Source organism: Crinia signifera, chromosome 1 (assembly GCF_055691185.1).
Source record: "Crinia signifera chromosome 1, ASM5569118v1, whole genome shotgun sequence".
Classification (NCBI taxonomy): Eukaryota; Metazoa; Chordata; class Amphibia; order Anura; family Myobatrachidae; genus Crinia; species Crinia signifera.
The window spans coordinates 109607922-109629943 of NC_139217.1; the positions used below are offsets into that span (position 1 = coordinate 109607922).

Here is a 22022-nt window from a genome sequence, read left to right on the forward strand (position 1 = left end):
ACTGAGCTGAATGAATGGTCCCTTGTAAATGACTTCCAGGGAGGTAGGGGGTGTTTTATACGCAGTGGAGGGTTGGATAATGGAGTGGGCTTAATAGTCGTCATTTTCCGGTGGAAGTGCAGCTTGTTTGTTTCAGATATCTCCATTATCTGGAAATAGATTTCTTGGTACTTATGTAATATCTGCGCTCCCGTTTTTCTTATGAGACCGCATCCCCTCGACACGCTTCTGGCACGGTAGCTCGCCGCACTATATAAAATCAACTCCATGCGTAGTTGGATAGTAGGGGTATGACAAATTGGGGTGCATTTAACATGGGAGCCCAGATAATACATAAGTACCGATTTCTTAGCCTTCAATAGTATAAAAACCTAGAGTCCCACCTTTCAGGAGGTGCTGGGGATTTGGGGATCAGAGTTTCCCTATCCATTTCAGACTTATGGAAAAACACACAACAAATGTGGGTCAATGACATTCCTTTATTACAAGTTGAAGATTTGTTCAAATATTGGGATAGTTGACTCAAAATTCTCCAAGCTTCTGTACTACAAGAAATACATGTTAAGACTATATATAGATCATATATCTCACAGAAACAGCCTAGTTACTTTGACCCAGAGGAATCAGGCAGATGTCTGAAATGCGGATATCACCCCGCCATGTTCTTTCATAATGTCTGGACCTGTGGATATATCAAAAAATACTGGCATACGCTGATAAACTATATCAATGCAACTTTTTCGCTTAAAGTCTTCATTCACCCTGTCCCTTTATTATTCATTAACTTTGATGTCTGGGATTTGCCTCAAGATTCAGATTTTCATAAAACCCAATAAATATATTTTAAGAAAAAAAAATCTATTTCAAAAGGAGAAGTCCCGAGAAGTGATACCTGGGAAGTGGTATGGCACCCTGTACCAATGGAATGAGGTGGATCCAAGATACCTCATTAACCAGTCAGGAAAATCGGGAGTAGAGGCAGATTCATATATTTACCAGTTACACAAGCTTGTAATGTTAAATCCGTAAATAATGTATGATGACTGTTTGAAATACAAGTTCATTCTTTAAACAAAACAAAAAAAGACATTTGAAGCTTAAAAACAATTTCAAGTAAATTCTCAGTGTGAGATCAGGTTTGTTTTTGGTTTAATTTGTTCTTTTATTGTTACCAGTTACTGAAAAACTGCTAATAAACAGTTGCAACACAAAAAAAAGTGCTATATTTCTTAAGTTGCAAAAACAGACCATTGGCTTTATCTCTTGCAACACCTTTGTCGTTCAAACTCAAGTCCTCAAGAAAAAACATTATCACACTGTAGTTGGAAGAAATGGATAGCAATGAGGCCGATTTCATGGTCCAGCGTGTCAGGCACAGAGGTCTCAAAGATGGTGAGTCTTTGTCTTGAAACTCTTGGAACCAGGTGAGTCGCTTGCACGAATTTCTGATCAGTGTTATCATGTTACGAATAAGTGCCATGAATTTGCGACATGCAGGAATGGTTTTGTGAGATCCTGCACCACCAAATTGACATGTGTGGTGCAATGGATGTACAATGCTCGGGGCTACTGTTCCTGGATGCGAGCCTGTAGACCTGTCCGAATACCAGAAAGATTTGATGCGCCATCGTAACACTGTCCTCTACATTTGCTGATTGACAGTGAGAATCTCAACAGAACATCTTTTAACAGGTGAAAAAGTGCATTAGCTATTGTTTTTGAGGTCTCATAAAATCCAATAGTTCTTCTGGCGCCAGATTTTCAGTCACAAAATGAAAGCAGCTCTTTGATGGTAATGTCGGCTGTCTCATCCATAATCAGAGAAAAACTCTGCAGACTTTATTTCCTCAATTAGCATTCTCAGCACATCAGGAGCCAAAATTTCAGTAATCTCATTTAGGATATCATGGGATAGCCACTTACTCTCCTTGCAAGCCAACCATGACCTTAACTGTGGGATATATTGAGCACGCAAGTATAGCATCTAGTGCAAATTGGACTCCTCATCTGTTTTTCCGCGAATGGCCATTCCTTGACATGAAAGATATTGGATATACGATAGAATGGCCAACAATGCTATTCTTGCATCAACCATCTGCTTTTGTTTACCAGCAGAAATTTAAGAAGCAATATTAACACCCGCATTAGCAGCAGAAACAATGGAAACAGCGGCACGATGCAGATTTGACTTTTCATGGGATCTGAATCGCTCTAGTGCTTTAGCCCAGCTGCAAAAGCCGTCTTGTACAAACGCTTTCAATGATTCCTGATCATGTGTTGTGGTTGTAATTGGAGCACCCATGTTTTTAGCTGTAGTACAAAGCTCACAAAAAAACTTGCTTTTTATAGTTTCAAAAGCTATCCATGGAAATTTGACTTTCCAACTAGCTTGATAAGTCTGTCCCTTCTTTGGTCCATCTTCGCTGCTGCAATTGCAGTCATTGTTGGTGGTTGGCTGCCACTGCTTGTGGCACTAGAAGTTGCACCAACATGGCTTGGGGGGTTTGTTTTTTTAATGAGAATTGTATCCATTTTGCTGCTCAAGATTAATGAGTTGACAGCCTTGCTCTAGACAATAAAAAAGAAAAGTGGTTAGAGAGATGTGAGAGGCACAGAGATGAGAGAGGGGAAGCAGAGAGAAAAAAACAATATATGGACACACACTATAATATATATATATATATTGTAGAATAAGCACAGCACTTTATGCACACTTGCACGTCCTGATGAAAAGGTCCTGCGTGACCTTGAAACATTGACGTATGACAAACTTTTGTCACCACAAAATATAACTTTGTTTTGAAAACCTAAACCCGTGAGTGCCGCCTTATTGCCAGGAGCCCCACCACAAGCCCCTGGACACCTTCTACACTAATTGCGAAGGAAGGCACCGCGGTTTATTCATTTTCGTCCAGAGTGTCGAACAAATGTACTGCTATACATACACATATATATATATATATATATATATATATATTACTGTGACTCAGAGTGATCATTTGTGTCATTAACACTGCGATCTGCTATTGCCGGCCGCCATTGTATATAAAAAGTTTTTTTCTGTATAATCTAATTAGATGATATTTTTCTTAAAAACCTCATATTTGAGGTGTAAACTATGTTTATACGTAAAGTTAAGTTATTCCCCTTCTTTTATTTTCCCTATATAGAAGATACAGTCTTTTGACTTTAGACCACCTGCGGCAGCTTAAACTAATGACTAGCACCGTTTCATTCAGCACTAGTATAGAGCACCTTTTTTGCAGTGTCCTGATTGGATGATCATTCTGATAAATATTCTGAGCTGACGGTCACAGGCCACGCCCTCTGACGAAGTTTTACTACGAAAATAGTTAGGGTGAGGCCTGTGACGTCTGCTGTGTGTGTACCCGGCTCCCCTGCACGCCTCTGTTCCTACGGCTTCCAACGACACGCTGTTCTCACCATCGGTGTTCCCAGTGGGTGATCCTGGCTGGCGATAGTGCTCCGGACGGCTGGTAGGAGTTTGCCGAGTCGTGTTGTATATACAAAAGCCTTGTGGTACCCAGCCCACAGCGTTCTTTTTTATGGTACAAGCAATTGTTTGTCTCTTTTTTTGAAAGTGGTTTTATGATCATTTTAATAAAACTGTCATTTATGCACTATGGAGCGCCCCTCCTGTCCTCTTTTTTGACAGATCCATTGCTTACTCCCAGAGTCCAGGGAGTTTGGAGGAGGCTGCAGTCCTAAAAACTGGATTTAGTGCTGACTTGCTAAATCAACCTGATTACCAAGTTCTTCTAAATTGGCTGGAGTAGTTGCACCTGTCAGCGCCGTTGGTCCACTACCTACTGTCATATATATATATATATATATATATATATATATATATATATATATATATATATATATATATATATATATAGAAGGATGCGGGGGCGGCGGCACTCGAAATAATACACAGCAGACAGATGTCCCAACGTTTCGAGACCTCTAGGTCCCTTTATCAAGGTGCATGTGATATATATATATATATGGGATGCGGTCATTTGGTCTACTGCATTATGGTCGACAGTCATTAGGTCGACATGCTAAAAGGTCGACATGACTCTAGGTCGACATGGGGAAAGGTCTACATGATTCTAGTTCGAAAGGTCATTAGTTCGACAGGTCATTAGTTCGACAAGGTCATTAGTTCGACATTGTCTATGTCGACATTCACAAGGTCGACATGGAGTTTTTCACTGTTTTTTGAGCCAACATGTGCCGACAGGCGGTATTTCATGCCCTACCATCCACTAGGGCGTGGTGGGAGAATAAAATAGTGTGCCGAGCGTAGCGAGGCACCGTGCCCGACGCATTGCGAGCGCAGCGAGCGATGCGAGGGGATGCAGTGCACTTTAAACTGTGTCCATGTCGACTGTGTTGACATTCAGGTAAAAAAAACAGTGAAAAACCCCATGTCGACCTTGTGAATGTCGACATAGACAATGTCGAACTAATGACCTTGTCGAACTAATGACCTTTCGACCTAGAATCATGTCGACCTTTTCCCATGTCGACCTAGAATCATGTCGACCTTTTAGCATGTCGACCTAATGGATTCGACCTAATGACTTTCGACCATAATGCAATAGACCAAATGATCCCAACCCATATATATAATATATATATATATATATATATATATATATATATATATATATATATATATATATAGCAGTACAATTGTTCGGCACTCCGGACGAAAATGAATAAACCGCGGTATATATATATATATATTATTATTTTTTTAAAAACGGGTTTGTCTAACAAATGTATTTGTAAGGAAGACTATGAATATATGTTAAATGAGCAACCCAGGATAGCAACCATATATCACCTGCCCAAAGTCCATAAAAGCCAGACCTCTTCACCAGGCCGCCCGATTGTATCGATGGTTGACTCTGTCATCAAGAGTATCTAAATGGGTTGATTCCCATCTTAATAAATATATCCCTACTCTGGCATCCTATATTAAAGATTCAACTGCTGCCTTGGTAGATCATTTTAAATGGGAGAAAAATGCCAGTTGGGGGATGATAGAAAAAACAAAACAGTGTCACACTAAGCGATCCCACATAGATATAGAAATAGGTAAATTCACTACCCCTTGTATGGAAATTTTTGATATCCCTCTATCCAGTTTTTATCAGTACACCCACTGTGGTGTTATATGCTTGTTCCAAATTGTTTATGTGAGTGCAAACCTGTAATAAACCGGTGTTATTTTATCTATACAGTGTTGCACTATCATATTTTTCTAAGTTGTAGGTACTTATTGAACCTTCCCTTCAATACCGGGTCAGAGTGATCTATGCAGGACCTGAGTGTCCATATTCTGCCATTGTAATATCACCTAATATGTGAGTGGAATATCAAAACCATAAAATTGTATGGTATGTTTACAATCTGCACTATGTTTCCTCTTTTCTGAGTTATTTCAGAATCATCAGCAGGAATCACAATGAACCCCATAATTGACAGAACATTTCCATACAAGGGGTAGTGAATTCACCTATTTCTATATCTATGTGGGATCGCTTAGTGTGACACGGTTTTGTTTTTTCTGTGTATTTACAAACTTTTGGTGGAAAGTTTAATCGGGTGTCACTAGAGCTGTACCCCACTAGGTGGCGCATTTGGGTAGTTTATAAAACTTTGTATTATCCAGTTGGGGGATGATAGATATAAATTCTTTAAATACGTCCATACCCCACGACAAAGGTTTGGCGTGTATCTATAATGTGCTTCTGCAAGATGTGTCAATCTCAGAACAGAAGAGACGCTTCATTTTGAATTGTTTAAAATTTGTGTTGAAATCCAATTATTTTAACTTTTTGGGGGATTATTACCACCAACAGTGCGGGATGGCTATGGTGACGATTTGTGCTTCTGGGTTCGCAAATTTGTATCTAGGGGAGTGGGAATATAAACACATTTTTAATAATAACCCATTTCTGCATCTGATCACTATGTACAAAAGGTACATCGACGATTTGATCGTGGTGTGGTCGGTAACACAAGAAAAGTTTGCTGAGTTTAGTAAATATCTACATGTGAATACATTCAACCTGTCCTTCACGTCTAAATTCGATTCTAAGACCGTGGACTTCTTGCATTTAAGTTTGGAAGCTATTGAAGTCCCGGAAACCAATGAATATAGTATTGTGACTACTACATTTTATAAAACTGTTGATTCCAAGAGTTGCCACCTGAACAGGTGGAAATATATTCTCCCATATTCACAACTATTGCGACTACGTCATAATTGTAGCACTATTGAATTATTCAACAATCAAGTAGAAATTTAATGTGTTCGTTTTAGGGAGAAGGGGTATCCCGAAAATTTAATCCAGACAGCGATTGCCAGATGTAGGGAACTAGATAGAAAAGAATTGATAAAATACAAACCTAAAGATAAATTAAAAGACAGCTCCAAATTGTTTTGTGCATTCATTACTAAATATAATACTAAAAGTAATGATATCAGGCAGATTCTTGCCAAACACTGGCCGATAGTTAAAATGGACATGTATTTACATGATGTTGTGAGTGTAAGACCAGAGTTAATTTTTAGGAGAGCAAGTACATTGAAAACTCGACTTGCACCTAGTTTATTACAACTGGAACCCACGTTGAATAAATATATCAAATGCCATCCTCACAAGGCTTCTATAAGTGTAAATGTAAAATGTGCCCTCAAAGTTTAAGGAATACAAAAAAGATAGTAGGCAGGAATAAAAAAAAGACATGTACCTTAAAGGGTTAATGAACTGTCTGACAACTTATGTTGTCTACCTGCTTGTATGTCCGTGCCGGAAGTGTTACGTCGGCCAAACTAAGGTGGCCATACATCAGAAAGATATTGTACCCAATCATACAATCTCAACTGATTGTAAGATGGATTGTATGCAGATTGTGTGCACATCTTATGTACACAATCATACAATCAATCAGCAGATGGATTGTATGACTGATTGTATGATGGATTGTATGCAGATTGTGTGCACATCTTGTGTAAACAATCATGCAGCAGATGGATTGTATGACTGATTGTATGATGGATTGTGAGTAGATTGTGTGTCCAAAAACCACCAAGGACTGCTGTGGATTTCAAGGGAAATTGTACACAATCATGAGTGCAATCGATCTTAAGATCGATCTTTCTGATGTATGGCCAGCTTAAAAGAATGTTTAAAGTAAGAATCCTGGCACATTAGCGTAACATTAAGAACGGGATAACCACGCACGGCGTACCCCGACATTTTAAAAAGTGTCAAGGGGGGAATCCGGAGGGCATGAGATTTATAGGTCTGGAGCATGTAACACTAGACATAAGAGGTGGCAACAAGGATACGTTACTTTTAAAAAGAGTCGTATTGGATTATGTTGGATACAATGTGCCCCACAGGGTTAAATGAGGGTATGGAGATTACTCCATTCCTAAAATAATCATGTGCGGGTCCTGCTGGAATGTTATTAATAGTATTTTTTATGAAATAATTGTAGGATTGTAAAATATAGATGTCATGTGTACTTTATCTCTCTGTGCTTTATACGCACTATATATATGTGTGTGTTTTAATTATTAAATATTCATTTATCAATTTTCAAAAAAAAAAAAAAAAGGACAGACATGGTCATATATCATGCATGTCTACATAGAAAAAAAAAACATACAGTACATAAAAATTTACAATACGATACAATTTCGTACAATATATCAGAACTTACATACATACTATTCTCGGCTTTGTTATCTCTCACCTAACGCCACCTTTTTTTTCATTCGCACCCGGACACCGTTATCTCTCACATAACTGATGTCCCTCATTCTACTTCCATTCGCACTTTGGGATTCAGGGTTTACTGGTTTTTGGTGGGGGTTCCCCTGCATTGCTTGATTAGGTTTTTCAACAATATATTATCCTAATTCCTAATATCTGGGGTGTCTGAGTTCCCCCAGAAGGCATCTCCTTCACATTCAATATAGTGTTTCTATATTTCCCATTTTTTGTGTATCTTGGTGTTTAATGTATCGTCATTCGGCTCCATTCTGTAAGCGTAGTTTATTTTGCTTATTATCTTTATCAGAGACGGTGTTTGTTCTCGTTTCCAATTCTGCGCTATTGCCGTGTTTGTAGCTCTGAAGACTTGATTTAAGAGAAATGTATTTGTTTGTCTTGTATCTTGTGACTCTATGTGGAGCAGTGCCTTCTGGGGGGTCAGTTCCACCTCTTTTCCCAGTATTCTTGTTACCAATCCTCCTACCTCCCTCCATACTTTTCTTACTTTATTACACATCCAGAATATGTGCATCAAATCTGCGCTCCCCTCCCCGCACCTCCAGCACTCATCTATCTGCTGTGGATGAATCTTATTTAATTTTTCTGGGATGTAATACATTCTGTGTAATAACTTTATATATCTTTCTATATGTGTAATAGATTTGGTCATTTTGGCCCTTATTCTGATCGGTGCGGCCGGATTCGAATATGCGGCCAGGACCGTGCGTGCGAAACCCCGCCTTCCATACGGATCGCCAACTCCGTCCGTACGCGGTAAGAAGCTGGCCGAACGGACCACACGTGTATTTTTCACGGAATACGCCTCCTCCATCTAAGGGAACCTCCCCCATCATTCGATGGTACACACGGGGGCGATAGGGGCTGAAATCGCTGGGAATATGGTCACTGAGCGACCATATTGCCAGTGATTGGAGTGTTCACCAGCGATAAATCGTCGGGTGCACCCAGCAGTGTTTATATTTTCATCTGCGACCATCTCTGGTCGCAGATGAAAATGGGACACGGGGCAATGTGATTACTGAGCAATATATTGCTAGCAATATATTGCCAGCGATCATATTGCCCCGTGTGTACGCACCGTAAGTCTAGGTCTCTTTCCCACTTAAGCTGCCCTATGTGTGTGTTTTATATGATTTATATGTGATGGCAATCATACTTTACCAGGCAAGTCCAGGAACAGAGCATTTTATCCCTGTAGGAGAGGGTCAGGTAGGCAAACATGATATACATACATACATACATACATACTGTACATAGTCACTCCACCATATCTGTCCTATTTTCAGTCCATTTCGGTCCTTGACAAAGGTCCAAATAGGACTGAAAATATGAGACATTTTAAAATGCTGCAATATATATATATAATATATTGCTAAAACTGTTAGAGGGTATGCTGGGATGTGTAGTTCCACTGTAACAGTGGAACTACACGTCCCAGCATGCCCTGTCACAGTTTTAGCAATCCATTATATAAAATCTGTGGCAGGGCATGCTGGGATGCCTCTCCACCCATCAATCTAAAGTAGTCTGAAGAGCTTCCCGTAGAGCCACATGGGGATGTATAGCATGTTCATGACAAGTACTCTTGTGTTCTAAACATATGTGTACACTGTCACATACATCCATCCACCATGTAAGTCACATTACACAATATGTGAGCTCTTAATGCCTCTGTACTGAAAGATAACTTTTTTTAACTTTTGCCATTTAATAGCATCTGATTTGTAAAACAGAGCAAACAGGACCTACAAGCAGCTCCTGCTGATTAAAATTATATTAGGCATGTCTATATTGATTGTGCCACTGCACTATATCTGCATACGAAATTAAATTAAAAGTTGGTGATTTCATGTTAAACACTATACAATATAATTTTGTATGCAGATACAGCCCTAGTCACATGCTGAATACAGATATGCCACATATTTTAATACAAAGGAGCTGCATGTGTGTGCTATTCAGCAACAGAGTAGCACCATAGCATGGTGCGATTAAAAGGGCTATTTAATATGAAAAGAGGATAGATGTATGTGATGCATCAACTGCATTCAGCTACATTTTATTGTGTGAATTACTGTTGTACTAACCAGATGAGGAGTAGAAAAAAAAACATTTTTAGAGTGGACATTTGGACAGTCAGGACTAATAAAGCCAGATTCCATAGAACAAAAATATCTTTAGCTGAGGCTCAGGATGAGAAATGATGCACAGATAACTGTTGCTAATGATATTTTTGGACCTGACTGAGCATTTGTCAGTGAGCAGATATTAAAAGCTGACAAAAGCCTGACATGACACTGTCAGGCTGACAGGACTCACTGGAATTAGATAATTTGCCGGGCGGCCCTACTCTTGCCAGGCTACTCCGCTTGTTGGGGACGGGGACCGGGTAAGCTGCCTCCTCCTCACACTGCTGCAGCAGGTACCCCGGACACGCTGTGTGATTGCTCGCAGTGGAGGGAGAGGGAGGGGATGGTTGGCGCCCGGCGGGTGAGCGTGAGGACACATAAGAGTGCGCGTGGCAGTATAGCGGCTGCGGCGGGTATGATTTCATTGATCAGCAGTAGTACTATGGCGGCCCAGCAGCGGCCAGCGGGACTTGGACAGCCAGTGGGTGCTCATGAATTTCCATTGGTGCTCAAGCCCTTGAGCACCCACAGAATCTGTGTCTATGATTCTGATACAAACTGTCTCTCTAACTTCCATCCTATCTCTCAGCTCCCATGCCTCCCCAAGCTACTGGAGAGACTTGCCTACACTCACCTCACACACTTTCTTAACTCCTACAACTTATTGGACTTAAGTCATGCTTTCCCTCTCAACACTCCACAGAGACAGCACTGACTAAAGTAGTAAATGATCTGGCCACTGCTAAATCTAAAGGCCATTTCTCACTTCTAGATCTCTCGACTGTCTTTGACACTGTTGACCACTCTCTTCTCATACAAACATTACAATTCCTAGGTGTTAAGAACACAGTCCTTTCTTTGTTCTAATCCTAACTAGCTAATCGCTCTTTCAGTGTTCGCTTCTCTGATTCTACCTCCTCTTCACTACCTCTGTCAGTTGGAGAACCACAAGGCTCAGTCTTAGGTCCTCTGCTTTTGTCAATCTATACCTCCTCTCTTGGCAAATTAATCAACTCTTTTGGATTTCAGACTCTCACCATTACAATCCATTTGAATGCAGCTAGGAGGCTGATCTTCCTGGCTAGACGTTCAATGTCTGCTGATCCACTCTGTCAGTCCCTCCATTGGTTGCCTGTATTTTACCGCATTCAATATAAAATACTTCTACTTACATTCAAGGCCATTACTCTGACTACACCGACTTATACAGTATCTCTTTGCTTATCTCAAAATCTATCCCCACCTGACCTCTCCGCTCTGCACAAGATCTGTGTCTCTCATCCACACTCATTACTTGCTCCTACTTACACTTGAGGGATTTTTGTCGGGCAGCACCCACCCTATGGAATGCCCTTCCACCCAACATTCAGACTCTCCTCAAGCCTCCAAAGATTCAAGCGTTCCCTGAAAACTCACCTCTTGAGGCAAGCTTATCATATTCAGGAACCCCCACATAACCTCCAGTAGCATTCCTATCTAAATGCATTCCATCAGGACAGTCTTGCAATCTGGTGGGACTGCCATGCTATGGAATTCTATCCTTATGTATCCCTCCTATTATCCCTATAGATTGTAAGCTTGCGAGCAGGGCCCTCCTACCTACATGTCAGTTTGTATCTACCCAGTTTGTTTAATTACTGTTTCCAATTGTAAAACGCGACAGAATATTCTGCGCTATATAAGAACCTGTAAATAATAATAATAACACTTTGAGTTCTACAGGTATAAAAGCCCTACCAAAATAAAAATAATTCTAATTATATTCTTATTATCATATTCCTCCTCTGTACATAATATAGGGATGATTGTAAGACAAACACAAGTCACAATGTGGAGGTTTAGAAGATTTCAGCATACTGCGCAAATGGAAAGAATACCAACCTGGTTTCCAAACAGTGTATGTTTTTCCAAGCTGCTCATAAAAATAAATTTATTTATTTATTTATTTATTAACAGTTTCTTATATAGCGCATACAAATTCCGCAGCGCTGTACAGAGCATAGTTATGAGCAAACACAAAACAAAATTACATTACAAGACAGTTTAGGACAAGTACATGGTTAATACAGATAGTTGTATCAGGGGACAGGACACTGAAGCAATTATCAGGGTGGCAGTGGTTTATATATTCTAAGAAAGGCACATGAGGAGAGAGGGCCCTGCCGTGAGAGCTTACATTCTAAAGGGGAGGGTTAGACAGACAGGGGTAACACAGAAGGGGGAGAGGTGAGCATAAACAGGTTAGGATGAGAGATGGTCAGGTTTTATGCAGGAGAGTCGGAAGAGGTCAGCTTAGTGTTTGATATTTTAAGTCTAAAAAAGCGCTGGGTCATCCAAGAGTAGACAGCAGAGAGACAGTTGGAGATATGAGTTAGGATGGAAGGAGAACGATCAGGAAACGAGGGGTAGATTATTGTATTTTCGGCATAGTGGAAGTCGAGTGAGCAAATAAGTTCACCCAGAGAGGACATGTAGAGATAGAGAAGAGGGCCAAGAATAAAATAATCAGGGACACCTACTCTCAATGGAACAGCAAGAGAGGTAAAGTCATAAGAGGTACAGCTGGGCATTTTCAAAATGGACAGTGCAAGTACAAGCATAAAGAGTGATATAGCTGGGCATTTTCAAAATGGACAGTGCAAGTACAAGCATAAAGAGTGATATTCAAAAAGTTTTAGCAGATGGAGAAATGGTGATATCACAGCTGAATAGGCAGATGAAGCAGCCAGGAGTAGTATGATGTGAGAATGAAGTGAGCTCACTCAAAGCAGTCTTGGTTTTCTGGGTTGCTGATGTCTTTCTGATTCACTTTGATACGAAGATGTTAAGATGGTTGGCAGTTTCTGTCCAGTTTCTGTCCAGAATAAGTCCAAGCTTTAATCTATGTAACTGTTTTCGCCCTACTTAAAAATATTCCTACTTTAAAATATGACAAACTAACAATAGTCAGCTTGCAATGGTCAGCCAGGCTGAGGTCAGCCTTGTGTTCACAATATATACTAAAAGCTGTTTCTAAGTTAATTGATTGAGACCCCACCCAGCCAGAGCCCCTCTTCCACTAGCAATAAAACTAAGATAACAAATGGTAAGAGGTTACATACCATCCCAGCCACTAATAAATTCTCACTCACTTTCAAATCTTATAAAAATATTTGCACAATTACCTAAATATAGCAGTTTGCAAGCAGATACTACAATACTGGTGTAACAGATGATATGAGTTACCTAAATATAGCAGTTTGCAAGCAGATACTACAATACTGGTGTAACATGATATGAGTTACCTAAATATAGCAGTTTGCAAGCAGATACTACAATACTGGTGTAACAGATGATATGAGTTACCTAAATATAGCAGTTTGCAAGCAGATACTACAATACTGGTGTAACAGATGATATGAGTTACCTAAATATAGCAGTTTGCAAGCAGATACTACAATACTGGTGTAACAGATGATATGAGTTACCTAAATATAGCAGTTTGCAAGCAGATACTACAATACTGGTGTAACAGATGATATGAGTTACCTAAATATAGCAGTTTGCAAGCAGATACTACAATACTGGTGTAACAGATGATATGAGTTACAATAGTCAGCTTGCAATGGTCAGCCAGGACCATTTCTGTTAAATGCATGATATTTCCTTCATTTTTTTTTAATCTTTTTATTGTATCAAATGACAGCAAAAACCATACAACTATATATTAGAGAGCCATTATGGTGCATCAATCACATTATGTGCAAAATATTTCGGTACTTGTGTATTATCACGGCGCCCACTAAGCAAATAGCATAGTGGGCTATTCTGCATAGGAAACTCGCATCGCGTAGCGTCTATAGTGCTGTGCGTGCGATATCCATGTTAACTGCACAGGAGTGCTTATACAATGAAATATCGCATAAGATCGCATGGCACCAAATGCGATGCAATGCGATATTTCATTGTACAAACACCCATGCCATGAGATGTGATGGGTGCTTACTATGACATGCAAGCACCTCTGGCATTGTTTTGCGTCACCCCCAGTATCCACGTCAGCCCGAAGTGTGACTTTGGGAGCAGAGCCAGAGCATGTAAGATTTGTTCAAAGGGCTGATCTGCAGCCAAACATTTGCGCCATATAAACTCTTGTAAATAAGATTCCAAATGATGGCGTGCTGTTCCACGTTGCCGCTTGTTTCGCCATTTTGCAGACCCCCAAAGAAGCTCTATTGTTTGTGTGTGCACACCAGTTTCCGGGTCAACAAAATGATATTTATGGTTTACATGGGCATGATGGTATCCTGCCCGTTCCAACGGCTCCGTGCTATATGCCCACCAACAATCGCTGTAAATGGTGGTGGCGGGATCAATGTTACTGTTAATGGCGGCCATAAGAGTGCTGGCGTCCAGTTTTGGCACAACAGTGAAGAAGCACTGCCCCGTTTCACGTACGATGCCTCCAAATACCCATTGCTGCGGTAAAACGCAGCCAACATTACTTTGTCTTTTAACAAACATACTTTCTCCTACCTCAACGATCTGTCCCGGGCCACCAATACGGCGCTGCGGCTGTGCCATCAAGTCCATGGTACAGGCCTCCCGCATCCATGCGTTGTACAGCACCACAGTCTTATTGGACATCTTCAGCTCACGCTGGCAATACTCTACTGAGGAAAGCTCCTCTGACCAGGAATAAATAAACCTCAAAAGAGTTACGAATGACAAGCAGCACCCCGGGAAGAAATGGGCCACTCTCAGGCTCACCTTTTGCCGGCATGCTTTTATGTGGCACCTCCACATGCACTCCTTGATGGACAAGCACATGGGGTGCCCATTCGTGCACGTAGCCGTCACTGGCAGCAGGTGATGCTCCTGGAAAAATTGGACAGCGTCCTCCTCAGTCTGAGGGAGCGTGAATAGGCTCATTGATGATGCTGCGATCTCACAGAAATTAATGGAAATCACAGTCGAAATAACTGTAAAACACTGGAAAATCACGAGCTCTGAAATACACCTCTGGTCACCTCAGAGTGAATTTCTGACAAGATGTGACAGGGGGCGGGAATGACATGGAGCGGGAAGGGTAAAATCGCATGTTAGTATAACGCTATGCGATGCGATTTCACTAAGTTAACGTACATAAGAAATGTGGGCGCCGTGATAATACACAAGAACCAATATTTCCCTTAAACAGGGAAAACACAATCATACAAATGACACATCTAGGGGGTGTGGGACAAAGGGTAGACAACAAAAAGGTCGACAGCATTAGGTCAACAAACAAGAAGGTCGACAAAAGGCAAATAAAGGTTGACACGCAAAAAAAAGTCGACACAAGCATTAGGTCAACATGGTAAAGGTTGACAGTCAAAAGGTCGACATGGGGTTTTTCCCTGTTTTTTTGACCCGAATGTGGACACAGACGACATGGACACAGGTTAAAGTGCACCGTGTCCCCTTGCATGGCTCGAAGAGCTCGCCATGCTTTAGGCACAGTGCTTCGCTACGCTCGGCACACTATTTTATTTTCCCACCACGCCCAGTGGTGTAGCTGGGTGCAGGGCAGGCGGGAGGGGGGGTCAAAGGGGACACTCGTACCGGGCCCCAGCCTTGTGAGGGGCCCCAGGCCTCTGAGGGGTCAGGGGCTGCAACCCTAGCATTTGTTTTAAAGGTGCCAGTAGCCTGCCTGCACACCTGGATTCCTGGTAGGGTACCCTCCAGTTACCCCCCTTGGTCTGGTCCCCTGTCTAGCTACTCCTACTTATGAGTTGAATGACATCTTGCAACACAACAAATTGCCCAACACAAAATGCTGCGCTCTCCCCAATTACAAGGGATAGTGAATATTAATAATAAAATATATATACAATAAGCAATTTAATATAAATCGGTGTGCGTGGTTGGGGGGCACCAGAGATATCAGTGTACAGGGCCCCAAGATTTTTGTTGCCAGTCCTGGCTAGGTGCCACGGTGCCCGGAGCAAGGGCTTGTTTCGCGCCCCCCCCCCCCCCCCCCAAAATGCTCTGTTCCTGGACTTCCCTGGTAATGTAGGATTGCCATCCTACATTACCAGGGAAGTCCAGGAACAGAGCATTTTCTCCCTGAAGGAAAGGGGCAGGTAGGCAACCCTGGAGTAAATAAATGGGGTGAAATTTTATAGGATGAGAGATTCAGAAAGTGATGCCCCTTTCAGACCGCACATATTAACCGGTATATTGCCGTTTTTTTACCGTTTCAAAACGGTAATGTGTGCGGTCTGAAAGGTGCAGAGTGATTTTACCGTTTCCAAAAAAACTTTTTTGGAAACGGTAAATATAGAGGGTGTTTCACCACAGGTGCTAGCAATCATACATTACCAGGGAAGTTCAGGAACAAAGCATTTTCTCACTGAGAGGGTCAGGTAGGCAACCATGATTTACTCCACGTTGTAAAATGATGCAAAATTCAGTAGCACATTGGAGAGATGCACCAAGCGTCATAAAGGGAACAAGTGGTGCATGCAGTTGCCCATAGCAACCATCAGATCCCTCATACATACCCAATTCATACCTCTCAACATGACCCATTCAAGGAAGGACACAATGCTCTTTTCCTGGACTTCCCTCTGAATGTATGATTGCCATCGCCTGTTTCAAACAGGTTCATCGATAAGAGGGGTTTCCCCACAAGTAATGGTAATCATAACTTAAGAAGAAAGTTCAGGAATAAAGCATTATGTCCCTCCTGTGGAAAGTCATGTTGGGAGGGTATGCCAAACTCATGTGACAAGTGAGGTAATGTGATGTATGTAAGGCTGAGAGAGCCCCACCTTGGCAGTGGCACCTTCCCTATGTAACGTCATGTGCTGCTGCATGCTGAACCCTAGCCTAGACTGTACATACATACATAACATACATACCCAAAACACAGCACCCCGTGACGCTATCACGAGTCACGACGAATTCATTAATTACACCTGAGCTAAGCCCAGCCCCTCCCCCAACGGCCTATCGCTTCTACGCACTAGGAGGAAAGGGCGTACACGGCTGATTGACGTAAGCCTCAGCCAATCACATGGGGAGCACGGTCAGCTGCCTGGTCACGTGGGAGAGCGGTCCGGCTAAGGCGGAAGTGCAGTGTTTATGTGTTGTGTGAGGGATAGGTAGTTATACAGTGCTGCTGTCAGTCCTCCTGTCCTGTAGTGTCATATTGTAGGTAGCTGTGTAGTCGTGGGATGTCACTTATGACTATGGGGAGCAGGTGGTAGTGTTACGGCGACATATATGTACAGGTGCCCCTGCATGTAGTGTGTGTGATGTCAGTGGTAGGCAGTGTACACAGCAATGGTGCAGTGTGTAGGCGTATGCTGGACTATAGGTTGACTCTCTAGCTGTCTGCCCGTAGCACTGGCTTATAGTCTGTGTGGGGTACACACGCCTGGTGTGTGATACATGCTGTGACTGTGTGTTATTGTGTTACACTGCATGTAGCTGCCATAGCATGCACTCTCTGTGAGGAAGGCTAGAGGTACGGTGCCAGTGTATGTACATTACTTAGGGTTACATCTGTCCTGTCATTGGCAATGCCTTGTACTTGTGGGAACTGGAGAAGATGGATCCGTCCACTGGTTGTCCTGCTGTACATTGTCGGACTTGTGGTGGGGATTCCGGTGTGCATCTGGGAGCTGCAGAAAATGGAGGTAAGTGTTCTATATGGCATGGCTCTTGATGTTATGTTTAGGCCAGTTTATAGCATTACATGGAAAATATTTCATATAAGTAAAGACTGGAAAAGGATTTTTGGGTCCATGTTGACATGTATTTTTTTTTTACATATGAGTAAATGATTGTTATCTGTTAAATAATAATATCAACAATCATGAGAATGTGTAAAAAATTAGAGGTGCTCTCAAAATAGAATGATTTTTATTCTCATCCGTACAAGGCTGCGTCCAAAAGTCTACAAGTCTGGGCAAAGTTATGATAATATTGGTGGCATTTCCACACCGCTGTAACAGTAATTTGTTCTTTTCTCACATAATTTAGTTGTCCCCATAGTATATCTCTTCACCAGGCTTAATATATCTGCCCCTTTATGTTTTAATTGTGACAAACCTTTATACTTGTCACTTGTTGCTGAAAATGGTAAAAAAAATACTCCAAAATAAACACTTAAGGGTTAATTCAATTACGGATAAAGTGTCCGAGCAGTAAACTCCATTTCACCACAAACAGCACTCGCAGACTTTTGTACCCACACAGTATTCGCTTATACCTCCGGCAATTCGACCTGGGAAATTTTTCCACATTGAACATGGGTGAGTCCAGGTTCAGGGGCAGTGTAAACTGGTAACCCGGGTTGACCCGTTTCCACTAATGGGGGATCCCATACCTCTCGAATTCAGCGTCCTGGGGTCAGTACGGAGTTTGGGCAGGGGATGCACACAGCCTCCGTTGCTGTACTATGCAGATAGCAGTGAAGCCGGGAAGGAGGTGAATGTATGCCTGTGTGCCTGTGTGCAGCATCCATTCACCTCATGGAAGGAGACTGGGGGCTTGCCCCCAGCATGTCGATGACGTTGCGAGGTCCTGGCTGGCCGATTTTCTTTGTCATCTAGAAGCGCCGGCTCAGAACCTGCCTCCACCGATATCCCCCACCCGGCATTATGCTGGGAGGTTGCCAGTGTAAAATGGGACAAACCCTGGGTCACACTTGGGTTGGAGCCAGAACTAAAACCTGGTATTTTAGTGCAAAAGTGGTAGTCAGCCCCATTTACATAGAACTTGTATCTGCCCTGCATGTCACACACGTACTTGAGGCAAACCTCTGCACACACAGCTTTTACCTGGGTCCAACCCTGGTAACTACCAGTGTTCCAGGGCCACTCGACCCAAGTTATTTTTCAAGGACCCTTTTACACTGAGCCATGACGGTTATTGCAGCAGTGGAAAAGGTATTAGGTGTCAAGTCAAGGGAGTAAGACATGCAGTATAAAAGGCGTCTTACCGAGGTTGGACCTGCCTTTTATTAAAGCTATGGAAGTGAAGTTTTCCACATTTTGTACACCAATGTACTGATTTGTGTCTCATTTCTTATTTGCAATCAATCAAGATTACATGTTACGAAAGAATTTCCAACAACCATACAGATGCTGATTGAACCCTTCAGCAGACTAGATCAGAATATTAAATGATCTAATCAGCTGGTTGGCCCCGGACACAGAGCTAGTGTAAGGTAGGTGGGGTGGCCAAGTGACTTCAATGGGTTTTGTCTCCTAGGCAATGGGAGACTTCCTTCATCTAGAAAAGCTTTTCTCTACTTAATTGTACCTGTACTGTATTGCGTTCATTCTATTTGTTAAGGGCCTTGGAGAAAGAGTGCTATATAAATACAATTATTATTATTATTGAACAAAAATCTGCTGTTGTCTAGGTAACGAAACAGTTTGACATCACTTCTGCCGCCTGGAGCTCTATGCACCTCGATCTCTAGTTATTCAGTTATACACAAGTCTCCGTTCCAAACAGCCATATTTCTCAGTTTTGCGGTTAACTGACCTAGTAGCGCTGCAGGGTATGGATCATTGTATAGACAGCAACTAGGTCGACATGGGGTTTTAATATTTTGGCCCAAATGTCTACACAGTCGACATGGACACTGAAGCGTAGCACAGCGTGGCCTCGCATGGCTTGCTGCGCTCGCCATGCTTTGGGCACGGTGCCTCGCTACATCAGCACACTATTTTATTCTCCCACCACATCCTAGTGCAGTGGTTCCCAACCCTGGTCCTCAAGTACCCCCAACAGTGCACGTTTTCCAGGTCACCCGGCAGGTGCACTCATTATTCAGGCACATTTGAAAAGATCACAGGTGGCGCTAATAATCTATTATCTGTGTGGAGACCTGCAAAACGTGCACTGTTGGGGGTACTTGAGGACCAGGGTTGGGAACCACTGTCCTAGTGGATGGTAGGCCATGAAATACCGCCTGTCGGCTCAAAAAAAGGTGAATAACCCCATGTTGACCTAATGCATGTCGACCTAGTGGTGTCAACCTAATGCTTGCAGACCTAGTGACCGTATCCCACGCTGCAGAGCGCGTGACAAGTATTACCTGTAGGACTTCTGTGCTGATTTTTTAATATATATCATAAAGCCACTTTGTTTATCCAGGACTGCACTTGAATAGATCTGTGGCTTCCAGCAGTGCCTCAGTCAGCGCGATTAATGGAACTTGTATACAGACTTTACACAGGCTTCTTATGGGGCCTACACACATAGAGATTTGTGTCAGAGATTAATAAGGGGAGATTAAGCAGGAGAGTGTGCCAGAGATTTGCCCCAGTGATTGTTCTGAGCAATTTCAGGGGAATAAAAAAAGTATTAAAAAGCGTTCTGGGCGACACAGATTGGCCATCGCTCCTGAGCCGCTACAACAAGCATGCGGCCGATGTGCAGGCTCTTCTGAGCGACTTTACTGAATTGTACCAACAGGGCTGTTATTAATCAGCACCAGATACAGACACACGTGGCCGTGCATTTACATCGCTATAAACCATACACACACACAGCGATATGCAGGTATTTTCTGAGAGATTTAGTGAAATTATGTAAAATCTCTCAGAAAATGCCTACATATCACACTGTGTGTAGGCCCCATTACTCCTGCAAACCAAATGCCATATTGAACTAACATTATTTCTAACACTAGCGTGGCCGCGCATTAAGCGATGATTAACCCTGAATGGGCGCTGGTTTCTAATAAAGAGTGCAACTTGCTTGTTTTACTACTTTTCCTAATAATCTCATGCCAGTTGCTGTTTATATCAAGAGATATGGAGGACTTTTAAGGTGCCCACACACAGTCCACTTTTGGCTCATCGCATATAGCAAGTGAAAAGGTATGTACATGCAGTACTGTTTGTACTAGAATGCATGGCATCTAGTTAAAATTGTATGCTGTTTTAGCATGTGATTTGAACTAGATGTGATCTAGTACAAAACGTATAAAGTGCAAATTGTACCATGTGTGGGCACCTTTAACCCTGCAGGGATGCCAGTGTTTTATTTTAAAGGACTCTGGAGGCTTATGGTGGATTGCACTTTTACCAAACATTTGTATATTGCTAGCTATTTTTATTAATTTTGTTAACCTTTTGTTTGACTAGATGTATCTGAATATAAGTCTATGGATATTCTATACATCTTATTACTGATATCTGGCCTTAGTACTTCATTCTTTGAGTGCCTAGTGAATTTGTCAAAATAGGTGTGAAAATTGGCAAGCAAACATTTTTATTAATCATAATGACCTGTAAGTATTTCCTTATATAGGAAATGTATACACAGAAAATGTATTTGAATTTATATAGAAAACGTGATTGACGTTTGCATTGTTAGTTGATATTTTGAACATCTCTCACAGATGTTGGCACTCAAAGGGTTCATTTATGATTCTATTACGAAAGTATATATTTTAAGCTATTTAAGCCTCGTCTCATCTCTCGATAAGAAGGTTTAACAACATTATTGATTAGAAATGTCCAGAACGCAGTGACCAATTTATTTTTATTTTCAAAGCTTGGCTATCTTTGTTCCACTTGCAGCTGGATGTTTCTTTTTTATAGATAGCGTTACATAGCAAACCTATAACAAAAAAATGTGACTACCTACCTTTTTATTTTTTAATCACAAATATTAAATCTCTCCATTCATCCATCCCCTTCAATCCACAACTGCCCTCAACAAATATTTCCTTTTAAGCTTCCTTCAGTGAGTTTGTTCTCAATTTTGTGATGTCACTAACTATTTTCCCCATTGCCATAGCCAGATATCATCAGGATGTGTTTAAGGCAACCTGAGGATCACTCTTGTTTCTCCATTCCATTTTGCTTTCTCTGCAGTTACAGGTCACATACACAGCAGATATTACATGCTGGTTTAAGAACAAAAAAACATTCCATAGCAAGTTTTCAATGAATGACTCTGGACAGTAAAGAAACAGTGTAATCTAATGCTGAGTGTGTAAGCTATAATTGCCTGGAACCAGTATACTAGGTGGTTGTTACTATTACCCAACTTCTAGTCTAGAGAGTAGCTA

General features: G+C 41.6%; 1 protein-coding gene and 1 long non-coding RNA gene across 2 annotated transcripts in view; one reads left to right on the top strand and one right to left on the bottom strand.

The window, feature by feature from the left end:
* Positions 1-459: 459 nt before the first annotated feature.
* On the bottom strand, positions 460-16921 carry LOC146026329 (uncharacterized). The gene is made up of 2 exons (XR_014454431.1): positions 16843-16921; positions 460-2568 (listed from the first exon to the last, which is right to left on the bottom strand). It is a non-coding gene; the product is annotated as an uncharacterized LOC146026329 (long non-coding RNA).
* Positions 16922-17013: 92 nt separating this feature from the next.
* Positions 17014-22022, top strand: part of TMEM184C (transmembrane protein 184C) — a 30306-nt gene continuing 25297 nt past the window's right edge. Inside the window, exon 1 of the mRNA XM_083171317.1 lies at positions 17014-17622. Coding sequence (XP_083027443.1) covers positions 17506-17622 — 117 coding nt within the window. The 5' untranslated portion in view covers positions 17014-17505. The remainder of the gene's footprint in view (positions 17623-22022) is intronic.